General features: G+C 35.9%; 1 protein-coding gene across 6 annotated transcripts in view; it reads right to left on the bottom strand.

Moving 5' to 3' along the window:
* NOL4 (nucleolar protein 4) overlaps nt 1-26,904 on the bottom strand; it is a 290,369-nt gene that overhangs the window by 83,875 nt on the left and 179,590 nt on the right. For 3 of the 6 annotated variants that reach the window (XM_028525061.2, XM_028525064.2, XM_036009173.1), the window contains 2 exons: nt 13,182-13,361; nt 12,275-12,466 (listed from right to left, as the gene is read on the bottom strand). In XM_028525061.2, the coding sequence (XP_028380862.1) occupies nt 12,275-12,466; nt 13,182-13,361 (372 nt within the window). The remainder of the gene's footprint in view (nt 1-12,274; nt 12,467-13,181; nt 13,362-26,904) is intronic. The other 3 variants (XM_028525063.2, XM_036009175.1, XM_036009174.1) reach the window with 1 other exon arrangement.

Below are 26,904 nucleotides of genomic sequence, written 5' to 3'. Positions count from 1 at the left end.
CTGTTACATTAAACAGATGGCTAAACTGTCACATGGAGCTTTTGGAGTTCAAAAAAATCACATTTTAATTGGGGACTTCAGATGTGAGTGCTGTTGGCACAATGAAAATGTGTTTCCTTACATGTGCATGTAAAGTGTACCGCCACACCAACAAACTACTCCAATTTTTTATCTTAAAAGTACAAACTAAGCAATGTTAGAGTCCTATGAACTTCTGCTGTATATGTCAGATGCTTTAGGATTTTCAAAATTATAAAAATGTACAAAGAAGTAAAAACTGTAAGACTCTGTTCAGGGGTTAGCGTGCAATGGTTTCTAGACTCTAGTGTTTATTAGGTAAAGCTCAATTAAGTATTAGATGAGACCAGACTGACAGCAATAGTGACACCCACCCAAGACTGTGAGTAGAATGAGCTCTTTCAAAATAAAGACAGCAAATTATTCAGTAGTCAAAGTTTATATGGCCTTATATTAAGGTTGTTTCTACTAATCTTGTTATTTTATAAAAATAAATGATTTCAGAATTCTGTAGATTGGATGATTCGCATGTTCTATCACCCCAAAACGGTATGTCTACACCCAAAGATATAATTGCTACAGGCTGAGTAGAAAGTCTCAGCTCCTAAGCCTTAGGAGTTTAGGAGCTTATGTAGCTTCATTTCTAAACATCCATGGAATAAAGAACAGTTTAGCAACTAAGTCAGATTGACCTGGATATTACTGTGTAATCAACCACTCGCAATCTGTCTGACCACTTTTGCTATTTAATTTCTCTGAGTCTCACTCATCCCGCCAAGTCTCATTATCTTTATTTTCATAAATGGCAAAACTGAGGTTCGATCAGTAAGTTTGGAACAAAAAAATCTCTATATCACAGGTCAGTTGTTACAATTACTTCCATAAAATAATAATGTCCATAAAATCATTGATATCTTCACTTATTGATTCAACAAACATATTTAATGAGTACTTTCTATATGTCAGGAGCTGTGCCAAGTCCAAAGACATGGGGGTAAACCATACTGTCTCTCCCATCACAGAATTTACTTTATAAGCTAGTATAACACCTAGCATGTAGGGTATAACACACATCCAACAAAGCATCTTTATTACAGACTCTCAACCTTTAATTGGCAATTTTGAAATCCTAATATGGTATATAAACTGAAAGATTTTTTAGCAACTTGGGGCGAACTCAGTTGGCATAAAAAATGACATGAGAATATTTACAATCTTTTTCCTCCTTTCCATGCACATTCACATATGTCGTAGAAATCTTATATTTGTATTTGGAAAGTTTTTTCAGGCTCCATTGTCAGTGTTCTACAATAAACAGAATATATATGCTATCATGCTTCCAAAACCTGAGAAGTTACGAATCCTGAACAACTGAGCCAAGACTTCAAGTAAGGGTGGTGAATGTGGACTAAAATAGCAGGTCAAATTGTCTTTAGCTCATCCTGTGTGGTTTTGGTGGAAATTATTGGCAAAGCGTCTCATTGAACTGACCCTGCCACATTATTTAAGACTGAACAATCATGGGAGCTTGTCATGTATTCCCCGGGACTGATCTGAGGGATGGACATATGCCCCAAAAGGGCCAATCCAGGTCCTTTTATGGTAGCCAGCCTGAAGTTAGAAGACCGCTCTTGGATCATGAGTTTTAAGGACAGAGGCTAAGAGTTGCTGATGGTGGTATTTCCCAACAGGTAGTAAAAACCCATTTGAAGGTTCACCAGTATACAAGAGAAACATAGTTAATGGGAGAGCATCAAACGCTGACATTTGAGCCCTAAGAGCTGTATGAGAACCACTAGGCTTTCCAGTTTCTAGAGAAAATTCTCTTGACTAATTCAAAAGGAGTTTTTAATGTGTTTTTTAAAAATTCTAACTAATCTTCATTGATGGTTAGGTTGTAAATATTTTACTATGAAGTAATGCTCTATGCTTTGACCTTGATCTTGAAACACTATTGGCTTTTAATAATGATCTTTCACAAAGACATAGGGAATTATAGTTGATTTTATATATATATATATATATATATATGCTTATATACAAGGTCTGTCCAGAAGGTATCCAGCCATATAAAATGAAAAAGAGGCATTAATTGAAAAAGATACAAGATACAAGAAACATTGTACATAGGACAATGGTGCCTCAGTCCCCTTCAAAGTACGCACCTTGGGACCTCACACAGTTCTACCAGCAATGTTGAAAACATTGGAAAATCCTTTCTTGGAATTGCCATGAGCTGCCCCATCGTATTTTCCTGAATCTCATCAATGGTCTGAAATCGCTCCCTTTTCAAAGGTGATTTTAGTTTTGGGAAAAGCCAGAAGTTGCAGGGAACCAAATCTGGGCTGTAGGAGGGGCTGAGTCACCTGGATAATTTGATGTTTCACCAAATTATTCAGAGTTTCACCAAAAACTCTGTACGAGACGTGATGCACAAACAGGCACATTGTGGTAATGAAGATGCCAATCACCGGTTGCCCATAGCTGCAGCTGTTTTCATCAAATTGCATCTCTCAACTGACAAAGACCATTGAGGTAGTATTCCATGTTAATTGTTTGGCCTGGAGGGACATACTTATGATAGACAACACCTTTCCAATCAAAAAACACAGTTAACATGGTCTTGATCTTACTGTGACTTTGCTGCACCTTAATCAGGCTCAGAGAACCAGGCTACTTCCACTAGAATGAGTGGGCCTTCGTTTCCAGATCATAGCCATAGATCCATGATTCGTCTCTGGTTATGACCTCCTTGAGGAAATCTGGTTCATTGGTAATGGTTTGAATCAAGTCATTAGTGACTGCAGCATGATGTTCCTTCTCTCTGGTAGCAGAAGCCACAGAACAAATTTTGCCACAACATGTTTCATGCCAAGAACCTGTGTCAAAATCTTGGACACAGTAGTTTTTGGAATTCCCAGATCAGCTTTTAGTTCTGTCAGTCACTGATCTTTGTTGATTGCAGCCCTGACATGTTCAACATTCTTAGGTGTTCTTCTTGATCCAAGCCTTCCAGAACGTGGATCACTTTCAACGGACTCTCAATCATCTTTGAAATGTTGTGCCACACTTTTATTTGCACTGCACTCATTGCATCATCCCTGAAAGCCTTCTGAATCACCTGAATAGTTTCTGCAGAGGAATGTTCAAACTAATGCAAAATTTGATGCAGATTTGTTGTTCTACTTGCTTATTTTAAATGCGATGGCCACACAGTACAGGCGCTCACTCAACGGTGTCTACCACCCCCAATGACTAGTACAGTGAAGTTGTCATTGTTCATGCATGTGAATTGCAGTCCACTCTTCCTTGGCTGTCAGGTTATGCCAATGTTGCACAAACCATTCTTATTGTATTAACAATGTCTGGACTTTTTCTGGACAGACCTTCTATTTACATCATCTCATAATTAATACCTAAAGTCCAGTTTAGCTAATGTCATAGGACAAAACCTGTGATCAAGACAGGATAAAGGAAATTATCAACCAAAATGACATATTTTCATTTTTAACTAAGTGTCCATTTGTTTAAATCTCCACTAAAAAATCTTTTACTTCTGAAAATAAGTGACTATACATACTTATGATTATTGTGGACCATGGTGTCTTTTCCCTAATAGTTGACATGTGAAACCTAAAACTATACAACACTGTATTTAGACATTTATGTCACTACCTATTCACACTAATGACCAAATAGATGAACATATTTTTAAAATAGTATTCCAAGAGTTAAAACAGAGTTGATATTAAATATTATATAACTGTCTACACTTTGAGGGAAAATACTCCCTAAAGATTTAAAATATATTAGGCTAGAATTTCAGTCAGCAGTAGCTTTTAAATCCAAATACCAATTGCAGAACACTGTGAGACACAGCACATAATAAAAATCAGCTTATCTCTCAACTGATTTCTACCACAAACTAAAACATGAATAAATATCCATTCACTCAACTCATCATTCATTCGATAATTTTAATTGAACTGAACATGTATTGAGCAGTTTTCATGAGCGACTAATTGCACCGTATACAACATTGTGGGCGATAAAGATATGCACAAATTAAGCAGCACAGGACTCAAGAAACGGAACTTAGTATTAGGGAGCTAAGGTCCATACATAAGTAAAAGTAATATGAGACAGGATAAAATAAAACTACAGGTATCACAAGTAAAATTTGCACACAGAAGAGAGAGAGATATAGGGCTGCCCTTAGCTAGAAGTGTGGACTAAGTAGATAAAGACAACATGTTTGATTCAGTTCTCCAAGTCGTCGTCAGAGACAGTGAAGCTTTCCCAGTACAGGGAACCTCAAAATAAAATTTCAGATTAAATTGCATTTTATCATATTCCTCAGATACCACCTACTGGGTGAGGTAGGAGTTTTTTATGTTGTTATTTCAAGTGCTGTTGGTTTACATGTGTAAGGTAAGTGCCATGTGTTTGCATTTTTTGCATAAGGAAACTAAAGCTCAGGTTTATGAGGTCCACAAGTGACAAATGACACAGCACAGATCAAAACCAAATCCACTGGCAATAAAATCAGAGTGCTTTTCTTCAGATTTCCTCACCAAGACTGCTAATTATCCACTGCTTCCTTCTGGGTTCAGTTTCCTCATTCTCAGAGGACTTTATAGTTGGTCCAGAGACAGCCTGTGAGTGGTAACACCAGTAGTGGTCTGAAATACCTTTTTTCACCACTCTGGAAGTGGTGTTTAGCTGCACATTGATTTACAGATTAAAAGTAGTTTCTCTAAACATTTTGAAGACTTTTTTCCTTAGTGTTTTGAAGATTGTCTCTGACATCTATTTTTGAGGACAAGAAATGTGTTCATTGTGTTGTTCTGGTTTAGAGAAACTCTTGTTTCTTCCTGGTGGCATTTAAGAATAATTTCTTGGGTCTGTGGTGTTTACTGTGATATTTGTATGGATGGATTTGTTGTTTTGTTTTTTTTTTTAATGCTGTTCAGGACTGGTCTATTTCTCTATTCTTGGGATTCAATGGTTTACTCAATTCTAAAAATTTCTTCCTCCTCATCTGTTTGAATGTTGTCCTTTTCTAAGTTCTCTGGAATGGCTACTAGATATATCTTTATCATTCTCTTCTCCAGCTTAAATTTTGTTTTTCATGTTTCCTTTCTCTTTTTTTTTCCTGTGAGTAATTTCTATAGTTTTACATTAACGGATTTTCTCTTTGGCTGAATCTTATCTTCTAGTTAATCTATCTGTAAGGTTTCCATTTCAATGTTTATGATACCTATATTATTTCTCAAAGTTGTAATTAGATGATTGAATTCCCCTTTGATAAAGAAGTAGCCCTTCCAGGGTCCAAGCTTCACACACAGTATTCAGTTCATGTTCCTGCCTAGTCACAAACAAAAATCCACATCTGAACTTGAGTGGGTATTCAGACCCCATTTTTTCTACCTTCATAGTCTACTGCCCTATCTAATTAAGAGTTTATAAATTCTGGCTATGAGGTTTCTATCAATTTTATGGCCTGGGGGTTTTCTTTTCTCTCTTTTGAGCTTAACAAGGTATTTAAAAATTACATTTTACTTAGGATTTGTATGTATTTGCAGAGGGAAGGGGGTTGCAGTGTGTGTGTGGTATTCTATAAGATTCAGATCAACATTTTACTAAAACTAAAACATGCAAGAATTAGTAACTGTGACAACTATTTGGCTATCATTTTAGTTATCCTTCAATTTTAATACATTTAGAAGATGAGACAATAGTATCCATAAGTCCTGAGTCAGGAAAAATCAATGAACCAGGAGAGCACACATTGAGAGAAAAAGCACAATCCCATACCAGGTGGTTCATTGTGTTCAAGAAAACAGTTGAGCATATTAAAGGAAAGAGGCAAGATTATATGCTAAACATTTTATATACATTATTACATGTAATACTCCAACAGCCCTCTCCTTTGGAAAAATGGAGACTCAGAAACATCACATAAAATTGTATAGGAATTTAACTAAGCCAGGAATTGAAACTTAGCCTCTCAGTTTCAAAAGACTATACTTAACACATAAAAAATTTAGAATTTGTTCTAAAATGGGAATGTTTGACACCAACAAAGCCAGAATTGAGGGAGGCTGCTCCCGTGGCAAAAGGAGATTTTTCATAAAACCAATGAAGTTTAGGAACCAAGATTCCTCAATTTGATGGGTTTCCCCCAAATCTCTAGATGTTTTAAGCACTCTCTTAGAAGCCAAGGGAAAATCAAGAAACATTTATATGCAAGTTTGACTGAAATTTTTCCCAGGAGATGTTGAAAGAAAAGGGTTGGAATCTTCAAAACCTCTGTTTTTAAATTCCTTTCTGTGTGTGTGGTATCTTTTCTAACTATATGTAAATATGTATCATTCTACCTAATTTTTTGCTTATAATTTTGATTTACTTTTCTTTTGAAAAAGGCCCCAAATTTTATCATTTTCAGGCACAAATCCTGGTTCTGTGCCTGCCTAGGAATAGACAGTAGGGAGAGAGTATGAGATGGAACTCAGTTTACAGGATTATACAAGAATATAGGTAAGAAATAGAAAGGGATAGAATTAAAATGATAGCAGATAAAATTCAAAATTACAGGGCTGATTTGGGAAATTCAGCAAAGGGAGAATAAAGAGAATTCGGTGAGTGGCAGGATGCAAGCCATCCTTGTAATAAACAGTCAAAATCTCATGTCAAGTTTATGAACACTGGTGTAAAAGACAATAGACAAGTCCAGAGGAATTTACCTGTGATTTGGTAGATAAGGTGGAATATCAGTGAAGAGAATGAGTGATGGAGAATGATGGGTGAAAAAGGTAAAGGAATTAATACAAATCAGTTGTTACAGAACTGTTATGGGGCTTTGAAGTACAGCATAGGGATCACAGACACCACCATTCTAATAACTGTGTGGTGTCAGATGGGTGTGAGATTTATCGGGATGATCACTTAGTAAGTTCTGCAATGTCTCATCACTGGGGTGTACACCTGGAACTAATAAGGTATGTTGGGTACTATTGAAAAAATTTAAAAAGAGATCAGGGAAGATATAACAGTAAACTGGTCAAGAGTCTGGCTGCCATTTGGAATGAAGTACCAAAATTTGGTAGATAACTGGGACTCTACTTGAGAGTGAAGTACAGTATATGGGGGAAGACCTCTGCAGCCATGGATAGGATCATATGCAGTACATGGCCAAGCCCAGAATTTTAGAAAGTGCCCAGAAGAAAATAAAAGTAAAAGAGGAGGGATAGAAACAAGAGTCTCGAGGAAATGGGGGCTATTTAGTTGAGGATGCAATCTTTGGATTCGGCACAAAGGTAGTCATATGATCTTCATAGGAACTAATTCAATATGGTGAGAACCAGAATTTTAATGTGAAGAATGACCAAGAGACTTGGTGGTAATGGGTATGATCTATGAGTGTAAAATAATCTTTCAAAAGATCTAGCAAAGAAAGATGGACTCAGATTGTCAAAGAGGAGTTATAAGATTAAATATTTCCTTGGAATCTAGAAACATTTTTATGCAGAAGAAATTTTCTTCTCAGCGAAGAAGGAATACAAAATGTGGAAGAGTTGGGATGGTTGATGGAGCAATGTTCTAAATAATACTGGCTATACAGGCTTATAAAGGTTTTAATCAGGACCTTGTATGAGGGGCCGGGTATATTTCTGATTAAATTTTTACTTTAAAGAAGCACTTGTTCATTTTTTATAACATCTCTACTTGCTAAAAAGGAATAGCAAGTGTCACTGTAGCATTTGCAATGCTTCCAATATCAGGGAAGCTGTGAATTAAAAACAAACTCTGATCCCTCTACTTTGGGCTGCATTAGACGAGTAGAAGCAAATGGTGTGATTGGTCAAATTCCCTTAAAAATGTACCATTTCCTAAACATTAAATATTTATTTTCTGATGAAAGAACTGTAAGATCAGAAGGTCAGATATCAAAATTACTGAAAAAGTTATGATAGAATGTAATTAAAAAGAAATATTAAGAATAAGAATTTAGAAGATGGTATGAAAATATGGTGTTTCTATAATTAGATTACATACATATTTGTTTTTAAAATTTGTATGTTTCCCCTACAATAGATATCTGATCCACCAACAAAATATGCACACTAAAATAAATTAAGCAAAAAGATAATTGGGACATTAGAAAGACTGAACTTCCTGGCAGGAAGGCATAAAAGTGAACATGAGAGTTACACCAAGTCCTAGTGACGAGAAAACATAAAAGCACTCTCTGCAGAAGAAACCATTTTTTTCTTGTATTATTTTCTAGAAGAAATTTCTGAAATAAAGTCATTTGTAGTGGATATTAAGTAGCTTATTGGATAATGTCCTTGGCTAAGTTTTACGAAAACATTGCATGAGATTTATTGTTTCAAACACACATAGTCAATTATATCATATTAAAAAGTAAATGGGTACTTTTTCAAGAGGCTGATTTTTCTGAATTCAAATATCTAGGATAGTTGATCTAACTTAGTATAGTGGCAAAATATGAGATATAAAGTGAATGAAGGACTGAGAGCCTAAGTGACTACCTCCCCTAAAATTTTCATTTGAGTTTTATAAACGTGTATTAAATGTATGCAGCATGGTGAAAGGGTCTCTAACAATGCAAACTCAGAAAACTAGAAGGGAAATCATATAACTCAGGTGTGGGCCAACCCCACCCATTAGAGGTGCTCTTGAATTCAGGATCCAGACAACTTGAAGAGATTCACTTCTCTTCTAGAATGATCAACAAATACTCTTCAAAAAGTATGTAGCTGGAGTATTTTGCCAAAGCCATACAACAGAAACAGTAACAATTCAATATTTTTGTCTAAGGATGAATTTATTAGCTGTTTAACTCACTGGGTTTTTAAAATCTAATTAAAACTAGGAGAGTAGTCTGGATCAAACTTATTAGGTTTTTCATAATAGATGCCCTTTTGTATTTAACACTAAGGATTTTATGATTTGAGATGTTTGGTAACAATGAACTGGTAATAATGTGAAAATGTGTAGAAAGTATAATACAGTTATTATATTTCATGTATCATAGAAAATATTTATAGTCATGACAGAAATTTTTGCTGCTTTGGCCATGAAAATTTGTGTGGTCTTGATAATTCCAATTAAATAAGAATGCATAAATATGTACTCTAATTATTGTAGGCAGTCAATTAAAAGTATTTCTGTTGAAATGTAAACTCTGGAGGGACAGTGCAGAATAATTAAACATAAATAGGTTTTGTATTAATGACGGCAGAAAATTAGTCAAAGTGAATGCCAAGATTCTCAAGTACAGTACTAAAATATGCTGCGATAAAGCACTTCTATGGGAATACTTCTTTGAATTTCTTAATCAAAGTCAGCAGGAAACATATAATTTAGTATTTCACTCTACTTAAGTAGTCCCCTGGCTTAGACATCCCGATTCACTGGAAGAACTAAGTTTATTGAATGCCACTTTCATTTTATAATACAGAATCCCCTACCAAATAATCCTACACTTAACAATCCCGTTTTGAAACTATATTAGAAACTTCTTTAGGTTGCCTTATTGACTTGTTAAGTATTGTAGAGTAATTTGCATATAAAAACAATCACATACTGAAAAGGGTCCATTTTCTTCATGTCTACCTGCACTAAACACAATAGAAAAGATGTTTTGTTTAATGTTGTTTCAATTTTTAAAATCCCTGTTAATATTATACTAAATTTAAAAATTATGATGGCAAAACTATTCATGTATGATATTTAGTGGTGATTACTATCTGTCCTACTGATTCCATTTCCCATCTGTTCTAGATAAAGATGACTATTCGAAACGACACATAACTCTCCCCAGGTTCCATGACCATGAAGTGATTCATAAAACAAACCAAAACCCCAAGTGTCCACTCGATGGGAGATTTGTTATTTCCAATAGTCCATTATTGAGTAATACATTAAAAATGGGCTAAATTACAATGTCAGTCTTCATCCATGTTGTTCACTTAACAATTATACTAGGTGTTGTATTATATCTTAAGCATTTCACTTTCCTCAATGCACCATAATAATCAGGGAATATGTTATAGTTCCATAATTAATAGGCATACATATATTTCTCCTTATTACTTTATATAATGTTATGTGCATTATACATATATTGAATAAACAATGAAAATTTTTAAATTTAAATTTAGTAGCACTTTTTAGAGCATAAGATTAGTTTATAAAGCAATTTGACTTTGAAGTAGTCAACTTTCTGTTCCCCATGCATACCACAAGGTTTACAACAAATATATGTTCATTGAGGTAAATAAATACAATCAATGAAAAAAACCCATTAATGTTCCAAATATGCCTTGGAGAAATTAAGAATTCTATATGAAAATGATTTTTTCTTTAAAATAATGATTAATAAAAAATTTGTACCACAAAAAAATAACTGATTTTACCGAAGAGAAGAATCTCTAAACATTAAAAGATTAAGAAGAAATAGTAATGTTAGATGCTGTTAAAATTTTAAAAATTGACATATAATATTATCTTTATTGTTACTAAAGAAGGAAGGTATATATTGTATTTTGTCCTCTGAATGAGACATAGTTTTAACTGAAATTTCATATCAACTGCTTAGTAATCCTGAACCAATGCCAGGATTCTAGGCTTTTACATCTGTTTAGATATACTTTTTATCTATCATCTTTCTCCTATTGGGTAGGTGGTGGTAATTTTTTAATAATTCAGTAATGGGGAACATAGCTTTTTTTCAAGCATCTTTTCTTCTCTCTTATATCATGTTGCCCCTATTGTTATAATTCCGTTTGATCAGACACAGCTATGCCATTCTTATTTTAAAATGACTTCTGTACCACAAACTGATTTCAGTGTAGTGATTCTGAGAAGAAATTTTCTAAATGGAGGGTTTTGTGCTTTTATACTGCAAACATTTTGGTAAGCTTTTTTCAGATAAAGAATTAAATAATATCTGATAGATAACATTTTCAGAGTTAAGATTTACTTAGTGATTACTGTGTGTCAGAAATGGCTCACAGAGTATTGCATGTGACAATTTATACAATTCGCACAGCTTTATAAATTAGGAACGATTATCAGCCCAGAGGTGTCTGAGGACAGGTGGGTTAAGTGACTGGCTCTGTGGGGGCCACACCTGGTGCTCCTTACCATTTCTGCAGGTGACTGCTTCTCTATAAGAACAGTCATTTTCTTTTTAAAAAATATCAAAGTTATTTTTACAAGCCAATGTAGGAAAATCAATAGCACACAATGGATTTGTTACTTTTGTCATTTCATTTACAGTTAAAAAATGATTCCTTATATATATATATATATATATGACATCCTCTGAAACCTCTCCTATTCACACCAATTCCTACCCCATCACACCAAATAACCGAGAGGCACAGATGACAAATGCTGACAGTCTTGGCTTTAATGGAGCCAAGAGGGAAAAAAATATATATTTCAGAAAATTGCCAGCACATTTCTGCTCACATACATAAAAAACAAAGAAATTAAAAAAAAAACACATTATAAATATATGCACTATTTATAGGTATAACAGAGAGCAAGGTGAAATAGAATTAAGTTAAAAAAACTGATATCTGATTTGCACCCATAAGTAATCTAACACTGGTATAGTCTCACCTGTCTACAAAGCCCAGCTGAACATAAAAGCTCATGTTACCATCCACAAGCACACAGTTATATTTATTGAGTACAACAAAGCCTTATTTTTCACATGAGGATTTTCAGTCCCTGATCTTTATTTTCAAGGCTTGCTGTCTGTTAATCATTTGGGTGTCATTTAGATGGACCCATCCATATCCTTTCATTCCACAAAAAGCCATTCTCACGTGCCATCTCTAGCAACAACTAGCACTTCAGTTCAAGACTTGATTAACCTTATGTCCACTTGAGTAGTGACAGAAAGAAAACGAACATGAATGAGATGCTGGTTCTCATGGGATTTTACTCATATCACCCTCATTGCTTATGACATGAATCATCTGGGCCTGTGAGCACTGGATTCACAAGGTATTCCTTATTGGATAAACAAAGGGGATAAATACTTCAGGAAGATGGAAAGGAGAAGGGGGAGAAAAACAAACAAGCAAACAAGAACCCCTTTGACCTGACATTATGGAAAAAATAAAAAGACACTAAGATGAAAAAAAAAATAGTGTCATGGTGTACATGTGGGATTTGGATGGAATCTAGGGCTGTGTTTTAATTCAAAACTCACCATCTCAAAACCACTTCTTTTCATCCGCCTGCAGGACTTGAGGTAAGTACGTATGCGTTTTCTGGCACGCTCTTGATACTCAGGGAATTGTCGCCTGCATGAGTCAATGATAGCCTGGATCTTTTCTTTGGGCTGCTTAGAGATTGGGACCATTCGGTCCAAGTTTTCATCTACAAACAGCCTGACAAACATCTGTTGGCAAGAGGGAGACAGAGGAGAAGGGTTTGGAGGGCTGCTCTCTGCTATTCCTAGCTTTCTGTCTTGATTACTGATAGGAAAATACTCTTTTTTGGTTTATTCACTGGAGAACTTTGCAATGGAAAGCCAGAAATTTTAAGCAAACACCCTTTAAAGACTTTCTAAATGGTTGGATAAAAAGAGAGAAAGAGAGAAAGGCAGACAGACACAGACAGACAGAAAAGTATAGACTACTGTGCAGAAAAAAATCAGGAAGTAACAGTAGACTGCGACAATTAAGCACCCCATAAAATTCTCTATTAAAGATAAATAAGACTGCTCCATTGCTACACTGCACAGTGTACTAATCTCTGAAAACAAACAGCTGACTCTTTTGTCATGCATAATTAGATAAGCTGGGAAAGCAACAGAAATAACTGATGACGGGCGAACTCTTCGGAGCAATAAGCTGAGGCCCCCTTCATCCACTAGGTAAACATGCATACTCACACAACACAACTCCAGTTTTCAGCTCACATTTGGCTTTAAAATTCTAAACAAAACACAGCAATTCTGGTGTCTGGTTGGCAAAGAGTGTTTCATGTACTTTTTAAATCCTTCTGTAAATTAAACAAACATGTCTCTAAAATATCCACTTTTACCAACAAGCAACAACATGAAAGTGAAGTGGTAACAATTAAGCCACACCTGGGAGTGTGGCAGGACTCACATTAAAAGCTTTCAGCCGCTCTGCCTCAACGCCATCTGTCTCGTTCACTTTCTCAGAATCATCGTGGTCATCATGATCATCTTCATCTTCGTCCCCTCTGTTTAGAGACAGGTCCTCAGCGCCTCTGTCTCCACTCTCATTTTTGCCCGAGTCATAGCTTGAGTAGCTATGTGCAGGAGACTGAAAAGAAAGGAGGAAATTGTTGTTTTTAAATTCATTGCACAAACATGCATTTGGTTTTATTTTCAATTTCAACCCTTTCTCATACAAAGGCTTGTTTAAATGAGTTGATAATTCTGGAGCTGTGGTATTCTAATTTAAATCAAAATTAATTTAAAGGAAAAATTCATTTTCTCAGTCACATCAATCACATTTCAAGTACTCAATAGCCACATGGAACATTTCCATCACTGCGCAAAGTTTTATTGAATTTAGCTTCTTGAGAGCAATTACTCTTTCCACTCGATATCCCTGTTCCAAAGAAAAGTAAAACCAACCTGTAATCAATTTTTCAAGAGAATCATCGAATCACAAGTTCTTTGAAATGGAAATGACCTCAAAGCTTAGTCAGTCTAATTACATTAGTATTCTTTAAACAGATAAGGAAACTGAGGGGTGGACATATTTATTTGGCTTGCCCAATAAAGGCTATATAAAATATCATTGAGAATAGGGCTGTTATTTGTATAACATGCTTTAAAATTAGTTTATATGTTGTGTATGAGTTTAAGATGGCAACTGACTTTGTCTAGAAAAAAAGTAACCAGGATTTCTCCAAATCATTGCTCAAGCCCAGGGTCTCCTAATGTTTGAGAGATGAAGAATGCCAACCTAGACAATTTTCACAATCTGATCATTGTATCCACGACCAACCATGGGTCCTGCTGTGGTGTCTCCTACTTCTCTGTCAGCCCAGCATCTTTTCCTTTCAGAAAGAGCCCCTGCGTTTCACCAAGTGAAAGTGGCAATCCTATGGGTATCAGCCTTCTCTACCTTATACACGTGTGCCTCAACTTCACCTCTAGGTGAAACAATTTGCCTGTAACTGAAGTCAGGTTGAATCCAGCAGTGCTAAGCAGAACAGAAGCAGTCCTGACAACATTATTAGAACATCTAGATACAACTGTGCTGGAAATGAACCCAAACATCTACAATAACGTAGATCATCCACTCCCCACCCCTTTTATTTTGATTATATCTGAGTTTTAGTCACTTGTAATTGAGTCTGGAGTGGTATAGAAATCAATCATTATAAAGCCAGAGTAAAAATGCAGATTTCACACATAATAATTTAGATACAAAGGTGGCTCCAGATAAATAGATAACAACATCTGTAAAAAGCAGCAGCTATCCTCAAATCTATCCATAATAAAATCCTTCTGAAAGATCTCACCAGTGGGTAATTTAAATCAGCAATGTTCAAAAATGCCTTTTGTAATGATAACATATGTCCAAGATGCTTTATGGATTGCATTAACACAACTGTATATCAGAGGAGAGATAATAAAACCAGAATAGACAACTGACCTTAAAAGTAAAGTTAAAATTTAAAAACCAGCACATTTTTACAGTTTAAATCATTAAGAAGGTGCTATTACCTAATAAAATACAAGGCAAATATTCCATATGTTTGAAAAATATACCTTATAGAATATGTCTTTAGGATATGTTCTTAAATGGCAAGGTGCAATATTTGGAAAATGTTATAATAGACTTAATGTGATTTAAAATATGCCAAGCTAATTTATTCTTTCTACACACTCTATGAGAGACAAATCAGCCATATGCTATAAATAAAATCACTTGGAACCATAAAGGATTTATAGTCCTAGTCACTTAGGGTAAAGAAAGCCCATTCTTAATGGCTTTGAGAATATTCAGGATCTAAATCTAAAACATAATCAATGCTTTTATCCTCTATAATATCAACCAAAATTTTTGAAACTCTAAATTCTGTTTCTCATGTGGAGTTTCATTTCTTGCCCCCTCACCATGGAAGGTCTAACTATAGCTTTCAAGGTCAATCAGATTAATTTTAACTTCCACAAGGATCCCCACTTCTACCTCAGTGCACCTTATATCTTTTTGCTAAATTGTGCACTCATAATAAATATATTGGGTTGGCCAAAACGTCTGTTTAGTTTTTTCCATAAAAAAGACATTTTTCATTGTCACCAATAACTTGATTGTTTTAGATATTTTGAGTATGTTGGCTATCTCCCGCTATTGGCTTCTAGTGGGTAGAGGCCAGGGGTGCTGCTAAACATCTTCCAATGCAAAATATAGCCCTACAGTGAAGAATTATTTGGCCAAAATGTCAATAGTACCAAGAAACTTTGCAAATCACTTTTGACATGTTCTATCAGTCATAGCACCTTCTCCATATGCTGCACAAATCTTTGGGTTTTGTTTTTGTTTTTTTTTTTTTTTTTTTTTTTTTTTGCATTTCCATAGTGTTTGTACCTTTCTTGAAATGTTAAAGCATATGCTGAAAATGTGTATTTTCCCTCCATTTTTAATATTGAAATGGCTGCACAAAAATTCACCAATTCTGATAAGCTTTTTTAAAATGCACACTATGACAGCTGTCACAATGCAATCTAATAAAATTGTTTCACATAAAGTTAAAGACAATCAAGCACTACTGGAGCCATCATATGGAAAAAACTAAATGTACTTTTTGGCTAACCCAATACTATGGCATTTGACACAGAACTGAATACCTCTGTTGCTCAATACTTTTTTCCTCATGTTAATTTGCATTTTCCTTTGAGCTAGACTAAGAGAGGCATTGATACACATCCTCCTACATTCCCCCTCACACCATCCAGGATGTGCTCTCTGCAGAGTTGGCATTCAAGACTAGTTTCCCTTTTTCCACAAAACTGTTCGGTCTTCAAAAATATGAGAGAATGAAGATAAGCCCCAGACTGGGGAAAAAGATTTGTAAAAGATACATCTGATAAAGGACCATTATCCAAAATATACAAAGAACACTAAAAATTCAACAAAAAACCCAACCATATTAAAAATGGACCAAAGATCTTAAAATATATCTTACCAAAGAAGATGTACAGATGACAAACAAGCATATGAAAAGATGTTCCACATCCTAAGTCATCAGGGAAAAGCAAATTAAAACAATGAGATAAGACACCACTACAGACCTGTTAGGATGGCCAAAATCTGGAATGCTGACAACACAGAAAACAGACCAGGATGTGGGGTAACAGAGACTCTCATTCATTGTTGATGGGAATGCAAAATGGCACAACCACTTTGGAAAAGAGTTTGGCTTTTTCTTATAAAACTGAACATATTCTTACCATACAATCCAGCAATTGTACTTTATAGTATTTACCCAAGGAGTTAAAAACTTATGCCTATGCAAAAACCCACACATATAGATGCATATAACAACTGATATGTAATAGCCAAAGCTTAGAAGCAACCAAGATATATTTCAGTAGAGAATTGGATAAGTAAACTGTGGTACACTCAGATAATGGAATATTACTTGACACTGAAAACATCATGAGCTATCAAGCTATGAAAACACATAAAGGAACCATAAGACCCAATGAGAAAAGGTGACATAATGTATGATTCCAACAATATGACATTACAGAAAAGGCAAAATGATGGACAGAAAAAAAAAAGTGGTTGCTGAATGTGGGTGTTAAAGAGAAATAAACAGGCAAAGTACAAGGAAAAACTGTAATATTACAATGATGGATACATATCATTATCCATTTGTCCAAACCCATAATGTATATCATGATGAGTGAACCCAATGTAACCTATGGGTTTGGGGTAATTATCATTTGTGGATGTAGACTCAAATGTACCACTCTGGTGAGGGATGTTAATGGGGGAAACTATGAAGCTGCAGGGGGTATATGGGAAATCTCTTTATCTTCCTATTTTGATGTGAACTTTCAAACTGCTCTTAACATAAGTCCCTTTCAAAAAACAGAAAATGTGGGTATTGAGATGATACTATAGAATCAAACAATAAAAATTACTATAGGCCCCTAATAACCCACATAACATAAGGCAGTCATTGCTCCGTACGCCTGCCTTGTCTTACTAAAAACTTCAGGTGACCACATCCTAGGAAGCCTTCATTTCAGGAGCAATTATTTTCATATCCCAGGTATGAATCCAGAAAGTCCAAAGCAGATTTTAAAAATATACAAAAGATATTATAGATACACAACTTAGGCCCTATGAAAGGTGCATATTTGATTAGCCTTAAAACACAGGTGTTAGTTTATGGGGATAAGGGTAAATTTTTGCCTTAGTTACCGTATTTTGCTGGGTATAATGCAAACTCACATTTTTGTATATATTATAGATGGGATTATTACACCCATTATTATACCCATGGTATGTAATCATTATGCCCATGTATAATGTGCATCCTTATCTTTCCCTCAAAATTTGGGGCAAAGAAGTGCATCATACATGGCAAAATAGGGGTATATATTCCATTTGTTTCTCTTGAGATAATGTGACTTTCCTTAGCAAAAACCCTTCCGAAAATCCATTTGCACTTCCCTTTATCACATTTTCCCACCCTTAACATAACTGCATCACTAGACCTAGAGAAGTCTCCACAAGGAGGAAGCCAAATCTGTCTGCATTCTCTGTGGTCAGAACACAGATGGCTCAGACAGCAATGCCGCAGCGTTTGATCTGAGATGCAGCTGGGAGGTGGGGGGTGAATGTCTGATTTCAGCCAAGAGAAATGAAGACAACACTTTCACTTCTTCATTGTGCCCTAAATAAGGGAAGAACCACATGAATTCAGTGTCAGACACCCATACTTTCACACTTTCTGCATATATCTGTCATAGCAGTGATCATGAAATACTGTACAAGTTAGCTTACACGTCCATCTTCCCCAGGGGCTGAGAGTTACTGGAAGTTGGAGTCACTTCATGACCGTGACTTTTTCCTCTTTATAACCTTATACAATGTCAAGCACATGGTGGAAATAAAGTAAATGTTTTCTGAATGACTGCATACACATTGGAGTTATACAGAAGAGACGAGTTATTTTTTTAAATTACAACTACTTTTTTAAAATATCAGTATTCATTACTGAATCTACTGGGAAATCAGCATCATTGAAAGTGTGATGACTGGACACTGAGTGCCTGCTGACATGATGTAAAAGGAATCATACAGCATCACTTAAGAAGCAAGCTCATCAAAAGGGGAAAAAAAAGAATTTGAATCTAATCCAAACTCAATCCAGAAGTAATAGTTCTCCAAGCATGCCTGCTAGTCCAGTAGTATCCACATCTCCCAAGAACTTATTAGAAGTGCAAATTATTAGTACCCATCCTAGACCAACTGAATCACACACTTTGGGGAAGGACCCAATAATCTGTGTTGTAATATGCCCTGCAGGGGATTCTGATGCACACCGAAGTCTAAGAACCACTAGCCTAGAGCTAACTTCCACTTATGGGAAAGAAGGCAGGTAGAGTTACAAGTTAATGACACCAGAGAAAACAGACATCCAAAATATTACACATTGCACAGGACAACTGACTTTGGTTCTGCAATAAGTGACACAGGGGAAAAAATGTGACATTAGTAGAGATCTAAGAAATTACTAACATTAAATGTATTGACCTTGCTTGTATCATAATTCAAATAAACACAAAGCAAAAATTCATTTTTGAGAAAACTGAAAATATTTGGTGGTAGATGAGGGTTATTAGAGGATAACAATGAATCATTTTATAATTTTGTTAGATGTAATGACTAAACGTTTGGTTGAGTGAGTACATTAAGGAACTGTCCACATTTGCTAGAGACACAAATGAGGTGTGAAGGGATGTGATACATATACCTGGGATTTGCTTTTAAACACCATAGAAAAAAAGAAAAAAAGTGAAGCAAATAAATGTGACAAATCTAATCACTTAAATTTGGGTAATAGGTACTAATTCAATGTATAATATAGTCTGTTTTTAAATATAAACTTTCAAAGTAAATGTTAAAATTTATAAATTTTGTGATGTTTGGCATTTCCTCCAAAGCGAATATTTTTTCATGACAACCATTTCTTTAATATTTCAAGAAGCTTATTTCATGCTGAGAACACTATTATAGCTCACAGAATTGAGTGAAGCCTGCTTTTGTGAGGCCTGAAAGTTATAAAATTTGGAGAGAGGGTTCATTTGAAAAATTACATAAAAAGTAAATATTTAAAATGAGAAAAATCACGAAGGACAGGATTCAAAAACACTTATAAATGCTACAAAAATCCAGAAAAACATTATTTTAAAAGTTAAGTAACTCTTTGCCCTGTCTCTATAACACTGTGTCCTTTCCACATTTCTTGGCTTCGTGCTCCTGGATTGCTTCTCCCTATGCCAGTGCTTTTGTATTGCCATGGTCTACAGAGAGAACAGAAAAAATTATTCAGCCTTTAGCCTGTTTGATAGGAATGTGTCTTTTATTACTGATAGTTTAGAAAGTTTTCTTTGCTCTTCAAATTAATTGTTTCTGATGTCATGCAAATTGTTAGATTGTTCTCAGTTTGGGGGAACACTTCTTCAAGTTCCTTTCATGTCTGAACCATTAATTTTTAGTTCAGGTTTTCCTGAAAAGTGACAGATGTCTTCATTAAAGTGACATTTGTGAGTGTTATGCTGTCTTCATTGATATAAGTATTTTCTGTCAGATCTAATCTGAAACTTAAATTTTCTTCCAACCTATTAATATACTTCATCCTCTTCATTAATTGTGTATTTCTTTTTCCTAAAGAAATACTGTCTTAGCCCTGGCTGGTGTAGCTCAGTGGATTGAGCACGGGCTGGGAACCAAAGTGTCCCAGGTTCGATTCCCAGCCAGGATACATTCCTGGGTTGCAGGCCATAACCCCCAGCAACCGCACATTAATGTTTCTCTCTCTCTCTCTATCTCCATCCCTTCCCTCTCTAAAAAATATATAAATAAAATATTTAAAAAAAAAAAAAAGAAATACTGTCTTTACTAAGACCTGAAAAGTTTTTATTATAGGTCACTTCTTAGTTGCAGAATAACACGGCCTATTGATTTCACTTTTTACTTTTACTGATTTTTTTATATTTTATTAATATTTTATCTGAGTTTTCTTTCAATCCTTTATCAGATAAAGACAAAATGATATAGCCTTCACATGTTTCCAAACTAGGAGTCTAACTTCTCATTTGTTTTATCCAAGAGATCCAAAAGATCTTTCCACATGACAAAATGTCATATTCCACTGCATGAAGGGTACACAGATATCTCTGTATTATTACTTACAACTGCATGTAAATGAACAATTATCTATTTCTATAAGCATGGAGTGTTATTTGCCATTTTGCTTCCTGGTTTACCGATTCACCATGGTGTATCACCTTCTCATGATTTAGATTAATCCTTCTTAAGCAGTTTTGGATAAGTAAGTCACATTTGACATTTCGTTTTGACATTTTTCAGGTGTTTGTCCAAAAACAAATTAAATTTAACAATTACTTCGAAGATTCTCATGAAACTTGTTATTGAAAATTACTCCATTTAGCCCTGGCTGGCGTAGCTCAGTGGATTGAGCGCGGGCTGGGAACCAAAGTGTCCCAGGTTCGATTCCCAGCCAGGGTACATTCCTGGGTTGCAGGCCAGAACCCCCAGCAAGCAACCACACATTGATGTTTCTCTCTCTCTCTCTGTCTCCCCCCCATCCCTCTGTAAAAATAAATAAATAAAATCTTTAAAAAGAAAAAGAAAAAGAAAAAGAAAATTACTCCATTTAATCATAACCTCAGAGGAAATCTCTCTCAATAGTTTAAGATTTTATTTCTTTCTAGAGAGGACAAGGGAGAGAGGAGGAGAAGGGAGGGAGAAAGAGAGGGAGAGAAATACTGGCCTGCAACCCAGGCATACTCTCTGAATGGGAATTGAACCCGCAACTTTTCGGTTTGCAGGCTGGTGCTCAATCCACTGAGCCACACCAGCCAGGGCTCTCACATAATAGTTTTAAAACCACGATTACCTTTTTTGGCACTTCAAAAGGATAGTAACCATTTTTTCAAGCTTGTTCTTCCAGATGTTGGTTGGCTAGCACAGTTGTTGTCTCATTTGGGCATGCATCAAAATAACCCCAAGGATTTGTTAAAACATCAATACTGGCCAGACCCCATGCAGTAGTCCGGAGCAGGGCCTAAGAATTTTGATTCCTAACAAATGCCCAGAGAAGGAAGATACCACTGGTCTTAGTCCATTTGTGCTGCTATAACAAAAATACTCTAGACTTAGTAGCTTAAACAAACATTTACTTCTCATGGTTCCGGAGGCTGGGAAGTCCAAGACCAAGGAGCCAACAGATTTGATGTCTGATGAGATCCCGTCTCCTGGTTCATGGATAGCCATCTTTTCCTTGTGCCCTCACAGGGTGGAAGGAGTAAAAGAACTCTCTGGGGTCTTTTTTATAAGGGCTTTAATTGCATTCTTGAAGGCTCCACCTTCATGGCCTACTCCTCTCCCAAAAGCCCCACCTCCTAGTATGGTAACATTTGGATTACAACATACGGATTTCAGGAGGACAAAGCATTTATTTCATAACAGTGCAGGTCTGGGGCATGCACTTTGAAAAGCTAGCACATTTTATTTATGTGTAATTCAAAATAACCAGAACCATAATGAGCTCCATGGAATCTTCGTGACCTTTAAGGTTGTTAAACATACTTATACATTCAATAAACTCAAATGTGTAATCTGTCTTGTTCAAAATAGCTTACCAGCCAAACAATATATGTGACCTTCGGTTTTCAAATAAACTGGACTAGCATCTCATATCTGTTTTACAGTCTCCTTCCATATTTTCTGGAAAATGTTTACAAAGAATTTTTTTCATTAATATTCTGCTGAACCTCTATAAAAAATTGATGAAGATTTTGGGGAAAACACTTTCTTTTTATTGAATAGTACTGAATGATATCAATTTATCCTAAAAGGTCAAAGTGGGATGTTACAATAATTATCAAGGTCAAAATGAAACTGCTGCCAACAATTCTGTGTATTCTGTTGACCTAAGAAATTGTTTTTCTTTACAATAAGCATTAATCTTCCCTTTGTTCTGCTGTTTCCTGTTAGAAAGGGTCTTGAATCTCATCATCATCTTACTCTCCCATTATTTTCATCATTTACATTCTTTCAGTTGCCATCATTTTTCCCTTGTCTTAATATTTTGATCAGGAGAATTTATTTTTAACAAAAGTTTTTGACATGTTGACATTTTGAAGCTCCTGCTAATCTTTCACTTTCTGTTTTTGGCTTCATACATTACTTCTTTCTCTTTATGTGTAAGTTGTGGAATGACCAAGAATTCTAAAGAAATATATAAAATCTAAGATTGAGGTCTATATATTTCTAAACCACTTCTGTTATTTTTACCAAAATAACAGTATGATCACATTGTCCATATACCATATATATTGAGTTATGGATGAATCTACATAAAAGTTTAGTTACTGGACAAATTATTTCTTAAGCCATTTTATACTATTAATGACAATTCTGCATGCCACCTCTTCTGGAACTTCTAGGCCTCATCTGGAAAGACTGTATGCTTGATGCAGTGAACTGAGATGCAATATGATAGGTAAGATGCATAAAACAAGTTCCTTCACATGTAGATGTATTAGATATTTTTAGATCTGCTAGATATTTATGTCATACAAACAAAATAATTTACATAAAGAAAAAATGTTTACTGAATATACTATTCAAACAACTGACCTTTAATTCTGACTAGGTGTAAGCAGCAAATCTTCCTTTTTTAATTTTACATATACAAGGAGTAGAAGAATGTTCAACATTCTCAACTGTGACTATAAACAATTCAGTCTTCGTTTCTCCGGTCTCCATTTCCCACAGAGTCCTGGTGCCAGGTCTGCAGCTATACACCCTTTACGGCATGATGCCGGGGCAGTCAGGGTCAGGATCGTTCCTGGGAGCTGTTCCTGCCTATGTTGGCATGGCTAGCAGTGACTCCAGTGCACCAGAAGTGATGGTGAATATCTACTTTTCTACCATTGTTTTATATAAAAGTGTTTTAGGTATGGTAACTTTGTAGTTTAATCCAGCCAATCCAAGCTAGTGTCAGGACAAAATGAGGAAAATGGACATTATTCAGAGATTCTTGACTTGACAGCTTGTTACATCAATGAAATTTTGAGTTTTCTTTTTGTTGCGGAAGGGTGTATTTTCAGTCTACTAAGGAGTGTTGCATAATATGGAGTTACCAAGCACTTTTATTTCTTAGAAGTGATATTGGGTGAACTAAGGGAAAAAAACAGTGCACATTTGTCATGTTTTGCTATTTTTGAGGATACTGCCATCTTATGAGCAGAGCCCCCTCCCCCCACAGAAAGTAAAAATGCCTGCACTCCAGTTGGGAGGACACTTGTTCCAGTCTTCACCTACTAGATGGGCTACCACAGGGCAGATTGTAAAGAAATAAAGACCATCTGGAATCCATTCTGGCTGGGATGGTGGCCAGAGGGCAGATATACGAGGCCTGTCCAGAAGGTCTCCAACCATGTAATATGAAAAATAGAGACATTTATTGAAGAAGATACAAGATAAAAGAAACATTGTACATAGGACAATGACACCTCAGTTCCCTTCAAAGTAGGTACCTTGGGACCTCACACAGTTCTCCTAATTACCATCAGCTGCCCCGTCACATTTTCTTGAATCTCACTGACGGTCTGAAATCTCTTCCCTTCCAAGGGTGATTTTAGTTTTGGGAAAAGTCAGAAGTCACAGGGTGCCAACTCTGAACTGTAGGGGGAGGTGAGTCACCTGGGTGATTTGATGTTTTACCAAAAAACTCTGGAGATGTGATGCACGAGCGGGTGCAGTGTTGTGATGAAGCTGCCAATCACCAGTTACCCAAAGCTGCAGCCTTCCAAATCATCTGAATAGTTTCCATGAGGAATGTTAGAGCTTAATGCAAAATCTGATGTAGATTTGTTGCTCTACTCGCTCAGGCCACACAGTACACATGCTCACTCAACAGCATCTACTGCCCCCACTGACTAGTACAGTGAGTTGTCATTGTTCACACAAGCATTTCCAGTCCTCTCATTGGCTGCCAGGTTACACTGATGTTGCCCAAACCATCATCATTACTGTTTTTTGCCATATATAATGCACTCCTGTGTATAATGTGCACCCGTTGTTTTTGGCCCAAATTTCGGGAAAAAAATCTTTCATTTTAATTTTTTAATTCAATTTTTTATTTATATTTAGAAACAAAACTGATTATTGTATTCCAGAGTATTATTTTGCATACAGATATTGTTATTGCTTTCTAGTTATACTTTTAATGCATAAGCATTAAATAGTTAAAAACATTTATGTAGATACAGAATTAGTACTACCCATGTAAAATGCACATTGTTATTTTTCCTTCAAAAGTTTGGGCAGAAAAGTGCACATTATACACAGCAATATATGGTATATTTACAATGGCTGGGTTTTCTCCGGACAGCCCTCATATATTCAGTGCTGGGGCAGCAGTAACCAGGGATAATCGGCTGTGCTCAATCTTGAGGTACTTCCATCAGATGACTTCAATGTGAATTAGGAAACTGATTCTGGCTGTGAAGATTCTAAGCCTGATTCTCTACCCCTCAAAGTCATGCTGTATTATTTTGCTGCTGTAATTAGCCAGTATCTGCAAGTAAAATCACTGGATGCTATAAAATAAACATCAAAACTTTGATGAGAAAATTTACATTTAAACTGAATAATTTTTTAGTCCACAGATTAAATCATTCATTGCACTGCAAGTTTCATGAAATACAATGTGAATATTTTAAGAATGCATACAACTCAACAACAAAAATAAATAAAATAACCTGATTAAAAAACAGCTGAAGGGCTTGGGTAGACATTTGTCCTAAAGTGACATACAAATGGCTAACAAGCATGTGAAAAAGTACTCAACATCACTAATCATCAGCGAAATGCACATCAAAACCAGCCCTGACAGATGTAGTCAGTTGACTGGGCTTCGTTCTGCAAAGTAAAAAGTTGCCAGTGCAATGCCTGGCCAGGGCACGTGCCTGGGTTTCAGGCTCAGTCCCTGGTCAGGGTGTTGCCTCTGGTACACACCTCTCTCATCACATAGATGTTTCTCTCCCTCTCTGTCTCCCTCCCTTTTCTACACTCTAAAAATAAGTAACCTTAAAAAAAATAAGGTATCACCTCACACCCATTAAGAGAGCCACTATCACATAACAAGTATTGGTGGTATATGGAGAAGTAGAAACACTTGTGCACAGTTGGTGGAATTGTAAAATGGTGCAACTATGATGGAAAAACAGCATGTCAGTTGCTTAAAAATTAGAATTAGCAGAAATCCCATTTCTGGGCTTATATTCAAAAGAATTGAAAGTATGGTCTCAAAGTGATATTTGCACATCCATACTTCTAGCAAAACTATTCAGTCACCAAAGGTGAAAGCAATCCACATGTCTATCAATAAATGAAGGGATAAAAACATGTGGTATACCACATACAGTGGAATGCCACTTAGCCTTAAAAAGGGAAGAAATCCTGTCACATGCTACAGTATGGATGAACCTTGAGGACATTATGCTAAGTGAAATGAACCAGTCACTAAAGGACAAATACTGTATAATTCCCCTTACATTATGTTTTAGGGGAACTCACTCAGAGATGCAATGGCATCTGGGAAATGCTGGACTCTCTTTAGCCCTGACTATTTAATGCTCTGTAGACTCAGGCTTGGCTGGTTACCCAGAAACCCTGACTGCTGCCCAGAGATAAATATTGTGTCCCCAGGAAGGAAGTTAATGAATATATAGAGTGTGGATAACTGCCTGATGTTAACTGTTAACTTAGGAATGCACTGTTCTTTCTGGTGGTCTATGTGACCACCCACCATGTGAGTTTACTATTAACCCCCTATAAAAAGAGACCCTGCCCTAGGATGGCTGTGAATAATTCTCAGCCCACCAGCTGAGAGCATCCTTGGGCTGCTTTGCCCAAGGATGTAAGTTTCTCCTATTAAAGCTCTTATGACTTGGAATAAGGCTATATGTCAGTTCTTTGGAATCGATCCTGAATTTAGACTTATAGAGCTTTCCCCCAACAGAGACATTCAGTACTTAGAACAATCAACAGCACAGAGACAGAAAGTAGAAGAGTGATTGCCTGGGAATAAAGGGCAAGGAAATGAGGGAATTATTATGTAACAGGTACAGAGTTTCAGTTTTACAAAATGAAGAGTTATATAGAAGGATGGTGGGGATGTTTGCACAACATTGTGAATGTATTTAATACCACTGTGCGTTTTTAAATGGTTAAATGGAAGTTTTATGCTATGTTTTTTACTACAATAAAAAACACAAATGAACCCTGGCTAGTGTGGTTCAGTGGACTGAGTGCCAGCCTGGGAACCACAGGGTCACCGGTTCATTCCCAGTCAAGGCACTTGTCTGGGTTGGAAGCCAGGTCGCTGGCTGGGGGCCTGTGAGAGGCAACCACACATTGATGTTTCTCTTCCTCCCTTCCCTTCTCTCCTCTCTAAAAATAAATAAAATCTTTAAAAATAAAATCAATATAAAAAAGCACACAATTCAAATAGTTTAATTAAAAAAAAAAAACAGTCCCTGGCCGGTTAGTTCAATTGGTTGGAACATCATCT

This window comes from Phyllostomus discolor, chromosome 9, assembly GCF_004126475.2.
Source record: "Phyllostomus discolor isolate MPI-MPIP mPhyDis1 chromosome 9, mPhyDis1.pri.v3, whole genome shotgun sequence".
NCBI classification, from domain to species: domain Eukaryota; kingdom Metazoa; phylum Chordata; class Mammalia; order Chiroptera; family Phyllostomidae; genus Phyllostomus; species Phyllostomus discolor.
Note: the sequence above shows the minus strand (reverse complement) of the source record. Positions and strands in the feature narration are given on the sequence as shown.